Source organism: Sinocyclocheilus anshuiensis, unplaced genomic scaffold (assembly GCF_001515605.1).
Source record: "Sinocyclocheilus anshuiensis isolate Anshui unplaced genomic scaffold, SAMN03320099.WGS_v1.1 scaffold445, whole genome shotgun sequence".
Taxonomy (NCBI): Eukaryota; Metazoa; Chordata; class Actinopteri; order Cypriniformes; family Cyprinidae; genus Sinocyclocheilus; species Sinocyclocheilus anshuiensis.
The window spans coordinates 13,121-26,600 of NW_015540852.1; the positions used below are offsets into that span (position 1 = coordinate 13,121).

Below are 13,480 nucleotides of genomic sequence, written 5' to 3' on the forward strand. Positions count from 1 at the left end.
GAGTAAATGATAATGAGTGACACCTGCGCCACTCACCGGTCTCGAGTCCCATGGATGATCTCCAGAAGAAAAAAAGGAGGAGTGACAACAGTGAAAGACGAGAGAGGACCAGGACTGGACTATTTATGTTGTTGTTTTATTATGTTTTACGCGACAGTCATCCGTGAGGGGCTGCCGCTTTTACTTTCGTTTTGTGTTCGTTCATTTGATATTAAAGTTTTATGTTTAAATGTTCGCTAGTTCCCGCCTCCTTCCCGATCTACGAACTTTGTTACACTGACCATTTAAGGGCATAAAGATGTCTTGTAGATGGGGCTCTAGCCTCCAAAATGGTATCAGTTACACTCGCGGGGAGCTGCAAAGACTCCCGTCGAGGGGCCAAACATTAAGGCTCCACAACTCTGGCCAAGGATGCCAAAATCATGCCCTTCGCATGCGAGAGCTGCCAATAGCAGCTGAATCAACTCGGGGAACCACATCTGATTCCTCCAGAGTAGGGCCACCAAGAGGACCGAGCATCTGACTTCCCTAACCCGTCTGATGACCTGAGGAAGTAGGGCAACCGGGTAGAAGGCACACAGGCAAGCGCTGGGTCAATCGTGGGCCAGGGCATCTCGCTGTTTCGAAAAGTAATTTGAGCAGTAAAAGTTGTCTTCTGAGGCGAAGAAGTCCACATCTGAGTTTGCATTGTGCCCGTAAAAGGAGACGTTGAAGCCAACCTGTGAAGGGAGCATGACCTGAGACCGCCTTGGTGATTGATAAAGGCTACCATCATCATGTTGTCCGAACGCACCAGGATGTGGTGGTCCCTTAATGCCGGCAGGAAGGTTTTTAGGGCTAGAAAAACCACCATTATCTCGAGGCAGTTGATGTGTAAGCATTGCTCCAGGTTTGACCAGGAGCCGTTTGAAACTGATTGAAACAGGCGAGGAGTTTTTCAAGAAGCCACAGCTCTGATGCAGAGGTGGGTTACCCTGAGATGAAAATGTCCCAGGCGCCAAGCGTGGGACGGGACATGGGCTTTGAGCGAATACTGGAGGGGCCGCATGTGAAGCAGGCCCAGAGGAATCACAGAGGAAGCGGCCGATGTGAGACCGAGCATCCTTTGGAATGCCCTGAGGGGACGTGAAGTCCCCAGTTTGTATGACGCCGCTTGCTGCTGAACAGTCAGGGAGCATTCCGACGTAATACATGCCCGCATCCAGGCAGAATCAATAACTGTCCCCAGAAAAGCTACTCGCTGGCTGGGAGACAAAAAGCTCTTGGCTAAATTGATTCTCAACACAAGCCGCTCCAGGTGGCTGAGCAGCAGCGACCTGTGAGCGATGTGTTCCAGTTCTGATCTTGCTCAAGTATTGCTCAAGTATTGTGGAGCTAAACCATTTAGGGCTTTATAAGTAATTAGCAAGATTTTAAAATGCATTCGAGCAAGTGCAGATTTAACACAACCGGGCTAATGTGGTCGTATTTCCTGGTTCTTGTAAGAACTCGAGCTGTTCCATTTATTTTCTATGAGTGTAGGCACACCAGCGGCACTGTTCGGCGTCTGTCCGCGGCGCCCAGCTACGTTGTGTTGTACTTGTAAGAATTGTTCTAGACATGCCGAAAATTTTACGCTACAGCACTGCAGCTCTTCTTCGTTTTCTCCCGGATGCACTCACTCAACCAAGCGTTCTAACCACAACCTCGCCCCTCCCCTCCCCCCAACCAATCGAATTTCTGTAGGCGGGAATTATTTTTTATGATATTCCAATGAGCCGCTTTGTGATATCACAAAGCCCGGAAAACAAACGCTGTAGTCCAAACGAGCCGTTCGTTGTAGTTCTTGAAAAGGGATTTTTAAAAAACAAAATATCTCCCTTTGGAGTGGACTTTGAGATTTGTAACTTTCTAGATCTTTTTAATGCCCAAACATACACACTACACACTGACTAAAATTAAAAAAGTGAAAAAGCATAATAGGACCCCTTTAAAAGTCCACACACAAGACGTGATTTTAATAAGTGTTATTTAACAAATCATAATTATCATAGTATAGTGATGTTTACAGGTACTGCATTGATTACCTTTTAATCTGTGATTCACAGTCACATCATAAAATTAGAAGCATCAGCTGTGACGGATATGAAGGGCTGGAGCACAACACAGGCATCCAGACATCTGTTCTGGGTAAGACGCGTCTGCTGGCGCCTTCAGTTCTCATAAATTATGAAAGCTTAATGATGTGGAATCAACATGTTTTTGAAACTGCTTTTTTCTCTCCTTTTTTTTCTATCTGCTTATCTTAATGTGATTGTGTTGTTGTGTTTGTGTTGGTTTTGTGTATTAATGTTGATCAGAGAATGAGCTTCGGAGGAGATCGGAGCAGATGGGGGTTCCGGTCGGGCTGCTGTCAGCGAGAGTTCTGCTGGAAAACATCGAGGATCTGATCACACGGACAGAAACAAACACAGAACATGTGTTACTGAACACTAAACAGAGAGTATGTCACATACTGCAGGGCTCCAGACTGCGACCAAATGATCGCATTTTGCAAACAGTTTTTCTGCCAGTGCGACTACATTTTGTAAGCAGTCGCACTGGTGCGACCACCGAGCTCAAAACAGGTTTATTCGGAAACCAGTGTTAATCTCACAACACTTTTACTGCAGAGCGCTGCGAGATTCAGTGAGAAGCATTCAGATTCTGCTCAGAGTTCTGTTATAAACAGGTCAAACAGCGCTGACGTACTTCAGAAAACCAGAAGTAGTAACGCTAACTATAACCATGGTGTTGTGGCAGAAACGGTCAAATGTTATGAACTACATTACTCATTTCAGGGTTTGTACAACCTTTTTAAGGAGGGAAATTCAAGCACTTTTCAGTGACTTTCAAGTATTTCACACAACTATTTCCAGCACTTTAAAGCTCTAAAAATGATCCAATTTAAATGTTATTTTAATGGGATGACCAAAATATACTTTGTGGTAAACAAACACTTATGTAAAAAAAAATGACTGTAGATGACAGTAGATGGCAGCAGAGGACCACTTATTGGCTTATTAGTCATTTATTTCTACTTTTTGCCTTATATTTTGAAATTATAAAATCACTATTATAGAATATCAAATCATCAAGAAATCTTTTTTTTTGTGTGTGTATGAAGTAAAAAAAAGTCACAAAGTGCCTTGAAAAACAAACTTCTCAGTTTATGACTGAATCGCACATAAAGCAAGAGCGCTCCTTTTATAGTCACTAAAGTTGTCGGTCAGTTCCATATAATACTATAGAAGAATAATGGTACATTTAATAAGAGTAGAATATCTTAATTTTCCTTATAAAATTAGATTTCGCACATTACTGTTGTTAAAAAAAGTACATTTTGTGTGCTTTCCAACTCAAGCTCAGTGCTTTACTGTCAAATGTGCATTACCAAGAGATAAGCATGCAATATTATTAGAAACGGCAGTTATTAATGTAAAACAATAGTCATTTTATGATTAAATTATCTTTATTATTCGCTACCAAATCTGCTCCTGGCGCCACCACCTGTAGATCTTAGTGGTTCTGGTGCCACTGCTCTCAGATGTTAGTCTGGAGCCCTGTACTGATTACAGCTGATTGTTTTTACATTCTGATGGATGTATTCATGCATTAAAACTGTTTTTAACAGTCTGATGTGTGTGCATTACTGAAGTCGGCTCAAGCGCTGATGTCTGCTGGAATATTCAGTCCCGAGCTCCTCTGGCAGGAATACTGGAAGCTTAAGGTGTGTGTGTGTGGATCAGGTTTTGCTTTTATTGTATATGGCCATAGTAAAGCTATTGACAGTAAAACCTGAAGTCAACCTGATGTCCCCATGAGGACAGCTGCTTAAAAATATGCTTTTCTCTGCTTTACTCAGAAACAGGCTTCTGTGAATTCAGTAGTGATTGCTGTGTGTGTGAGTGAGACTGCAGTGAGACTGGTTTGTTTTTATGTGCACACAGCCCGTGCTGGAAGTGATTTATCATCTACACACTCACAACATCCTCACGCTGGACTTCATGCTGGAAAGGTAATGCAGTCATGACATGAGATACAGGAGATAAATGATCATCAGTCATTCTGTAGTCAGAGCAGTCGCCACATGTGATGTTTCTGATGTGATGATCAGAGATGCAGCTGTGAGCGCATGGATCACTGATCAGCTGAAAGCTTTATGTGCTTCCATGAAAACCACACCGGATGACCAACAGATACGACATCACATTCTCTCCAGTAAGAAATATTTCTCTCTGACTCACATCACTGCCTTGCACCTGTTCTTTCTCTGTCTTGAGTTTTTTATTTAGTATACTTTATAATATTTTACTTAAAAATTGCCAAGGCATTGCATATAAATATACAAATGAACAGTACCAAATGAAAATCGTGCAAAGCAACATGCAGAAATGAATAAAAGGAAAAAAGAACCAATACAGTGTAATAGTTAAATTATTCAAATGAAGTAAAAGAAAAGAAAAAATACTAAGTTAGATTATTCTTCACTGACCCACATAAAGATACACATAGATACGGTCCTTGTGTTCAAATAATGACCTGTAGTAACTCATCCACATATCCAGTGTGTGATGTGTCCATTTCAATTCATGATACAACTTCCAAAGTTGTTTCAGCTCTGTCTCATCGTTTGAGTTTGGACACTCCTGCTCTTCTGTGTTTTTGGATTGAAGTTGTGTTCCAGTAGTGTGGTGTGTTTTTATTGGTTGTGCTGTAGCTGTAGTGTGTGTTCTGGTGCGGAGGGCGTTTGAAGACTCCGCTCATAACCTCTCTCAGACATGCTGCTGGATTCTGGACTCCATGATCTCATGTAAGTCTGTGACTCACCGCAGAATATCATGCTAAACTACACTGGGAAATGTACACTTTAAATAATGTGTAGTTCACATGCACATGCAGGTTATATTTTTCAATAAATAGTCAACTTAAAAAAAACAACTATTTTTGTTTTAATAACTGAAAAAAAAAATCATGAGCTAAATTATTATAGAGTAATATGATTTGTGTTTGATCTTTAGGGCTGCTGGACTCACTGAGTGTTAAAGGCACCGAGACGTCAGCCGCAGGCTTCTGGTAAATGTTAATAGTGAATAATTATTCAATAAAAGTATATGATCAGAGGTTTGGAGGTGATAAATGGTTATGGATCATTCAATTTCAGTGACTTTTTGTTTGTATCTATATGTATTTTAGTGTGCTGGTGATATATATTTTTCTATATAAATACACACAAAAAATTTTTTATTTATTTTTCATCTTAATTAACATTTGTTGAAGGTTTATGGTGAAGAAGTGTTTTAACAGAAGTCTTCATTTAGGAAGCTAGAAAGAAAAAATGTGATTACCGACTTTTTTTTACAAAAAAAAAATTTTTTTTTACCGAAAAATGTTGCATTGTTAAGATGTTCCTGCATAATCTATATAGCCTAAATCCCTGCTTCAGATTTGGTTGACAATGTGGAATTCAGCTTCCAGATGCATTACTATTTCATCCCTGAAAATGAGTAATCCATTCTGGGAGGCTCTGTCGAGTTGACATGGAATAACTCTCACATTATTCAGAAACAGAGGCAGATGTGTTCTGGCCAGTGTAATGTCACATGGATGGCCATGATTGTTGATCAGGACACAACCTGTTTGCACTTCTCCCCTCTGGCAGGCGTTACAGATCTCTGTGCACTAGAACACATCTAGGCATAAAAACTGTTTTTCCCCCATGCCATCTCCAGCTTAAACAGAAATGACCACGTCTTTTTAAATTCTTTTCTTAACTAATTAGTGCCTCTCTCTCAAGTATTATATAGATACATACATTTATTTTTATTTATACAGCTGTATAGTAAATAATGCACAAATTTGTACATAAATCTTCTGTTTCAGATGCATACCGCATTATTATTATTTTTTTCTTAGTATTATTTAAATGTTCTTTCTGTTGTCAATGTCATATATGTATGTACTGTATGTATGTATGTTTGTACCAAGAGCTCCTAAAAAAGCCCACAACAAATTCCTTGTGTGTTTGCACACACTTGGCGAATAAAGCTCATTCTGATTCTGATTCTGTTAGGGTTCAAGTGTTTGACGTCTCAGTGTTTGGTGGCTGTGTTACTGAAGACACATTGCAGCGGTTCTTCACACACACGCTCATGCGTGTTTTTACATACCGACCCATTTTTAAAGGTGAGACTTCTGTCTGATTTATTTCTTAAATATGTTGCCTTCATGTTTTATTAGCGAAGGGCAGATTGTTGTTGTTTTGACAATAAACAAGTGAACAGCACATACAGAACATGACGATACAGTATGAATTTTAGAAACACAGCTTAGAGATGGTTGTAGTGTGTTGACGGTCTAACATTCTGTCAGTCTATATTTGACAGGGTTCCCATGGGTCTTTGAAATCCTGAAAAAAATCTGAACAATTTAAGGCCCTGGAAAGTTTTTGAAAATAAACATACATAGATACAGGTCCTTCAAAGTGCTTGAATTTATTTTGTGCAAGAAGTTTTCTGGAAAAAATCCTATATTATTCCCTCTAGTCCGCTAATGTGTTATTTCGCCAGCACTTCGTGGACTATGCATACTAGCTTGCTTGATTTGTGTTAGTTACGCACATTTACGCATTACGTTAAGTGTTTCCCACGTGAGATACTTTTTGTTGTACATTGCCATGACGTTCACGCGCGCACGAAACTACTACAATGGTACCTCAAATTGAGTTGAATTGCTTTGCTTGCTAAGATAATGTAAACCCATGAGGCAAGAAAAACTTAAAAGCATATTCATATATCCTAAAACTTCTGGTTACATGAGCTTAAGCTCTTTTCAATAAAATCCATGCAAAAGTTAATATCAGATCATTTTAGAATACAGTATAGGATTATGCAAAACCGAAATACGACACATAATATCAGATCTCTGTCATATGGCCAAAAATAAATGCCAAAAAAAAACAAAATTTGCATTTGCTTTTTTTGCATAGTTGTGTTTGACACATGACAACTGTGACAATGAATCTTACAAGGTAGCACGATGTAACCTTGCTTTCACTTGAAATGTGTCCCCACATTAAGTCCTTGAATTTGAGGGTATTGGACCTGGAAAGTCCTTGAATTTTAAGTTAACCAAGGTGTGGGAACCCTGATTTGAGTAATATCACGTAGACAAGAGTGCTGGAGTTTAGACTTTCTGTATCTCAGCACGACCGCGACTGCTTAATAAACAAGAAGTTAACGAGAAGTCTGTTTTTGCTACACCAATGAAATTGTTCCAGTAGTTTTTAAACAAGTCATTTGAGTGATTGTTTCAATGGCATACTTACAGACCTGCAGGAAGAGACACTGAAAACTAGTCTACTAAAGCACAGACTGACAGTGTGTCGGGAACCTCTTTTCTAGGGCTGGGTATCGTTCAAAAATGTTCAAGATCGATACCGATACCTTGACTTCGGTACCGGTTCTTGAACAGTACTTTTTTTTCTATTCTAATTTTATGAAATCCGTTTTTGGTTAAAACTTGTTTTAGTTTTTCAGTTTGTTGATGTTTTTACAGACTCAAAGCCTCATCTCCTGAGCCACTGCGCAAAGGAACAAAATGTAACCAACAATAAATCAGTGCAAATAGTTTTAATAGTTCAAATGGTTTTCCGTTTCCACATCTTTTAGGCTACATTTACACTAGTGAGATTTCCGTTTTAAAACACATAGCTTAGACAGAATCATAATTTCTACTAATTTTTCACTGATTTACGCGATCTGATGAGCATTAGCTGCTTCCAGCGCTGTATACCTATGTTTTTTTCTTAGAGGTTCAAGCGTGTAGCGTTGAAACCCAATTGTAATTGTTAGAATGGCCAAGGATCAGCAATCTCCACGCAAAACTGATTGGGCAGAACAAACCGAAAGTTGTAGAGACTTGAAACTTGGAGGGATGGTAGTACTTACACTGTCTACAACGTCACCAAGGCTCGCCCCAGTCGGCCTGACAGGGGCGCTACAGCGATTAAAAGTAGGAAATCGCTCATAACTCCTAAACCGTTAGTCGCAGGCTCAAGCGTCTTATATCGTTTGACTGATTGGCTCACGCCAGACAAAATGCATGCGAGGATTCGATTGTCACCAACAAAATTTTGGTTATTTTGGATTTTTTGAAAGACCATCTTTTGCAAACTAGTCCTAGGTTTTTCGCCCGATCGGAACAAAACCAGTGCAGAAAGATTCTCTGTAGAGTGAATATCAATAATTATCAAAAAAGTTGAACTTTGGACTCGCCCTCGCAAAACATTCAAAAGGGGCAGGGTCACTTTTACTAAAACTGCTATAACTTTTGACCGGAATGAGATATCTTCGCCAAACTCAAAGCAATTATGTAAGAGCTCAATCTGAGGTCACATGAAAAAAAATTGCAGAGCTTGGCCACTTGGTGGTGCTATAAGAGGGGAAAAATTTTTAAATGCTATAACTGTGCAAGCATTTGTCCGATCAACATGAAAATTGCTATGTAGTGTCTTGGTCCAAAGTGCCACAAGTGTCTATAAGAACATTTGCGTATCTCAAAAAAACATGGCCGCAACAGGCCAATGAAGTTTGAGCACCTATTAGACAAGGTTAATGGAGGTCGATCGAAACAAAACTCAGTGGAGCTGTTTCACTCATGGCCCTAAAGGTCTGCGAGAAATTTGAAAGAAATTGGCCACTGGGTGGCAATTTTGCATTTTTCAAGGGCGTAAACGTTTGTATATTGTGGGGTTTTTCAAACATACACACAATATTCATATCATATGTAGACCTCCTCATTCCGAACAACTTTGCCTCAAGCACTACTGCTGTCAATCTAATTGTTTGTTAAATAATTGAGAATATGTAAAAAACCTACTTTTGTGAACTAGTCCTAGGTTTTTCACTCAATCTGGGAAAAAAAACACTGCAGTACAATTCTCTGGACTCTAGGTCAATAATTATCAAAAAAAAAATGTTGAGCTTTACCCTTTGGGTAGCTATAAGGGGGTCGTTTAGAAAAGGGGCGTGTCCAAATATACCCAAAAGCCTAAACAAAAACTCAAAACTTCACGAAAGTTGGTGAGCACATGCGACAGGTGATTCTAAACAAGCATGCAACGTTTTATGGAGATCAGATCACAAGTGGCGCTATAACAGTTAAAAAGGCTTCAGAAACACTATATTTCTATGGTAAATTACCTCAAATTGCAGAAAATGTTCATATATTCACGCATACATTAGATCTCCACATCGTACGATCGATCTCCTCATTCTGAACAACTTTCCCTGTAGGACAAACCTACTTTTGCGAATTCCTCCAATCCGACCATAGGTGGCGCTATACCAGTCATAAACGTTAAAAAATCATCATATTTCTATGGTTACCTGGATACATTACCTGGATTTGCCAAAAATGCTTTTTTATATCATTGATTTAGGTGGTTACAGGCTTGCTAAATAATACGTACTGAATTTTTTAGTATGTCCTTAAATTCCTTAAAGCGCTTGAACCCCGATAATCGCTGCTTGCAGCTATATATATATATATATATATATATATATATATATGTGTATTTGGTTTTTGCTTTTTGCTTTTTTATGCACTGTCTGCCTGTGTTTTCTCTTCCGCGATCACTGTTCTGACTCAGAGGAAGCTCATTCGCTGCTCATATGTCATATCCCATATTACGCGTTCATAACCCGCCCTGTCTCTTCTGATGACGAACATTCATTACACTTCTGAATGTTCTGAAACCCAAGAAAACATTTTTACAGATGAAACATGAAGTTAATAAACACGAGATTACGACAGTATATGATTTGTCTGTGATTTTATGAGATTCTGGCTATTGTCACAACAATACAGGGCGTTTACATGAGAAATGCTCAGCAGGTGTAGCGATTAGCTAATAGAAATGTCTACAAATAGCATATCTCAGGAACATTATATGGCCAAAACATATATTAGATTGCAATCGAGAGTTATTATAAACACTCTATGGTGGGTGAGTTTTGAGTAAAAGTGTAGTATAGGTCAAGGTCAAGTTCATCCTTATTTATATAGCACCTTTAAACAACATTAATGCTGACCAAGGTGCTTCACAGTAACACAATACAATGATACAAATACAGAGTTTAAAATTTAAATCAACAGCTAAATCCATAAAACCAAATAAAAAATAAATAAAAAAAATCTTATAAATTGTCTTGTGTAGCATGATGCTACAGTGTGCATGAATAGTGTTTTCGGTCGTGTAGTGTGGACGGAGATCTTTTCTGAAATGCAGTTGAAACGCCAGTATGGACGAGGATCGTTTTAATTTTAAAACAAAAACGCACTGGTGTAAACGTAGTGTTACATCTATAGAGGTTTGGATGCTTAACTTATACACTACAGCCTCACGTGTGAGTCGTGCCTCTGGGCAGAACGGGTAAACTAGCATAGATATGTATAGGTAGATACCTCATTCGACAGCTCCAAGCACGTAGACGCATCTGCCAGTTTTGCAACAGTCAACTTGACGTCATTCACCATAATAATCAATGAATATTCGAAGACGCCACAATCCTGCACAGCCTCACCAGAGCCAACCACCAGCACTTGATTTAGGCACATCAAGCATGCTGCATGCTTATTGGCTCACTGACGTTGACCAGATTAACCACTTAGGTTTCAAAATTTGGTACCAAATAACAAGACGTTTTTCGATACTCGATGGCATCGAGGCAATTTGGTTGGTGCCTAAAAAGTATCGAACTCGATACCCAGCCCTACTCTTTTCTGTTTGTCATTTATCTTTGTAGCAGTTTGAAGTGTGTGTAATTGCTTATAATTGTGATTTGTGTAGTGTCAGATGTCATCGCTGTACAGAGTGAATGGAGCTTTGCTAAAACGCTTCCATTATTGACGGCTCTTTTTTCGAAGGTAAATTACTTTTATACTCTTTGAATGAATTCACTACACACAGAGTAACCTGAGCTTATTCAGTGTGATTTGCCTCGAGCTCAGATCAAGAGTATCCCTTAAAGGATTAGTTCACTTACAGATTAAAGGTTGGAAAGGTCACGCGTGACGAAGGCGGAAGTACCGACCACCAAAACTAACGTGCAAAGAAAGTCAAATGCCCTTTACAAAAATGGTAAAACACAATGCCAGACGATTTTGACGGTTTTTCGCCCTACCCTACCTTTCTGAACCGTAGTACACAGACGAAGAGCTAACTGAAACTGCAATTTGGCCCTTCAGCCCGTTGGTCCCCATTGAAGTATATTATATGGAGAAAAATCCTGGAAGGTTTTCCTCAAAAACCTTCATTTCTTTGCGACTGAAGACAGAAAGACATGAACATCTTGGATGACATGGGGGAGAGTAAATGATCAGGAAATGTTTATTCTGGAAGTGAACTACTCCTTTAACACTCAATGACACAGTTACACCTAACAGGGACAAATTCAGACAGATGTTTGTTAAGAACAAGATACTGGAACATTCCCTGAACACACAGCAGAGGACCTTCAACTCTCTCTCAGTGCCATTACTACTTGTGTCCACTAAACCTGATGAGACCATCAAAAATAAACTGAAGATACCTCTTCCACTGGCTCTGAATTCATCCATATCTTTATATAAAGGCACTTCTCTTTGTCAATAAGATCTTCAAGGACCCACCTGTCCCATCATTCTTCCTGCCTTATGAAATATTACCATGGATGGGCGCCAGATCTTTACTGCTTAGCTGTCAATAACCGTGATACAGTGTGCTATTGCTTAAACTGTCCATTTCTTGTTTTGAAAAGAGAGAGAACTCTACGTCTGACCCAGAGTAACAGCTGTGGTCCCTTCTGTCTGTCAGATCTGTCTTGTCTTCAGTGTGGAGTGTGTGCTGAGTCAGATGCAGCAGGTCTTAGAGACTCATGAGGTGAACTGGCGTCACATTCTCTCGTGTCTGTCTCATCTGCTGATATATCACTCTCAGACACAGTGCTGCCTCACAGGTACATGCCAGTGCTCTTCAGCTTCTGATGAATGAATACTGAGGGAGTAATTACACGTCATGCAGTGTCTGTCTCTGTGTTCAGATCTACTGTCCAGGCTGCTGAGATCAGCGTTTGACAGTTACGATGTGGAGAAGATGATCACGTTGTTCCTGTTGGCCCGTCAGGCATCTCTCGAGGGTCCCGCTGTCTTTCCCCCATACAGTGATTGGTTTAAAGTCTGTGCTTTGTCTCCAAACACTCACATATTAAATGCTTTAGTAGCCTTTACCTAAATTTGAGATGATGTTTTTTTAAATAGTATCTTGTTTTTGTATTTTTCTTCTGCCTGGTGTTTAATTTATTGGTGGTGATTTGCTTTATTAGTTGTCATTTGGTGGCTCCAGCGGTTATCATGCTAAAAGCAAGAAGTCCACTGTGTTTCTCCTGAAGTTCCTGTCAGACCTCGTTCCTTATGAACCACCACAGTATCTAAAGGTCAGACACGCACTCAGGGTTCTGTGATCTAAGTGCAACCCAATACCAATTAAATGTCAAAAACCTTGTAATGTCAGTTTATAAAACATCTTTGTGCTCACTGATGAAGCTGCTGTTTGGACTGATCTCCCTTCATATTTCCTTTCATTTCTATGCTTGTTCTTTAGGTTCATGTAATGCATCCTCCGTACATCGGAGGAAAGTATCGTTCTCTGCTGCAAGAGTACATCACCCTTGCCAAGACCCGACTGAGAGATCTGAAGGTCTGAAAAGCTGTGGTGTCCCTGTTTTCTTTTATGACGTGTCTTTCCACTGCATAGAAATGGATGGGTTTGTGCTGGACTAACTGTAGGGTGTATGCAGGTGTCGCTGGAGGAGACAGGGATCTTTGAGGTGGTGAACGGATCTGCTGGTGTGGTTGAAGTAAGTCATGTAAATGCTTTTTCTGTTTAATGAAGCGTATTTGAGTGTTACGAAGACAATCAAGTCTGTTGATTTCATGGTGATTTCAAACTTATAACTAAAAACATTTGTTAAAGGGGTCATATGATGTGATTTCAATTTGTCCTTTCTCTTTGAAGTGTTACAAGCTCTTGGTGCATAAAGAAGATCTGTAAAGTTGCAAAGACTAAAGTCTCAAATCCAAAGATATTCTTTATAAAAGTTACGAGTCAACCACACCTACCTAAAACGGCTCATTCTAATACGCCCCCACATGTCTACGTGACGATGTGGGAAGATTTGCATAACGCCGCCCAAATGTTTACGCAAAGAAAGAAGGCGTAACTTTTATTTTCGCTGTAGTATTGTTGTTCGCTGTCGTGAAGACGCTGTGTGTTTCGTTGTGAAAGCGAAACTACTTTGTTTGGTCTTCCAAAAGAGGACAATATCCGCTTCATCATGCCTGGAGCTGATCCGCTGGTCGCTGAGTAAATACATCAACTTCACGCTGTGGATCGCCGGATCGGCTTTCACCGTGGACGAAG

The 13,480-nt window shown here is 39.8% G+C and overlaps 1 protein-coding gene across 1 annotated transcript in view; it reads left to right on the forward strand.

Moving 5' to 3' along the window:
• Window positions 1-1,325: 1,325 nt before the first annotated feature.
• Window positions 1,326-13,480, forward strand: part of fanca (FA complementation group A) — a 32,836-nt gene continuing 20,681 nt past the window's right edge. The window contains exons 1-15 of the mRNA XM_016485220.1: window positions 1,326-1,352; window positions 2,088-2,169; window positions 2,340-2,482; window positions 3,653-3,748; window positions 3,969-4,036; window positions 4,136-4,239; window positions 4,739-4,831; window positions 5,040-5,094; window positions 6,092-6,204; window positions 10,871-10,947; window positions 11,876-12,017; window positions 12,102-12,235; window positions 12,384-12,494; window positions 12,662-12,757; window positions 12,858-12,917. Coding sequence (XP_016340706.1) covers window positions 1,326-1,352; window positions 2,088-2,169; window positions 2,340-2,482; window positions 3,653-3,748; window positions 3,969-4,036; window positions 4,136-4,239; window positions 4,739-4,831; window positions 5,040-5,094; window positions 6,092-6,204; window positions 10,871-10,947; window positions 11,876-12,017; window positions 12,102-12,235; window positions 12,384-12,494; window positions 12,662-12,757; window positions 12,858-12,917 — 1,401 coding nt within the window. The remainder of the gene's footprint in view (window positions 1,353-2,087; window positions 2,170-2,339; window positions 2,483-3,652; window positions 3,749-3,968; window positions 4,037-4,135; window positions 4,240-4,738; window positions 4,832-5,039; window positions 5,095-6,091; window positions 6,205-10,870; window positions 10,948-11,875; window positions 12,018-12,101; window positions 12,236-12,383; window positions 12,495-12,661; window positions 12,758-12,857; window positions 12,918-13,480) is intronic.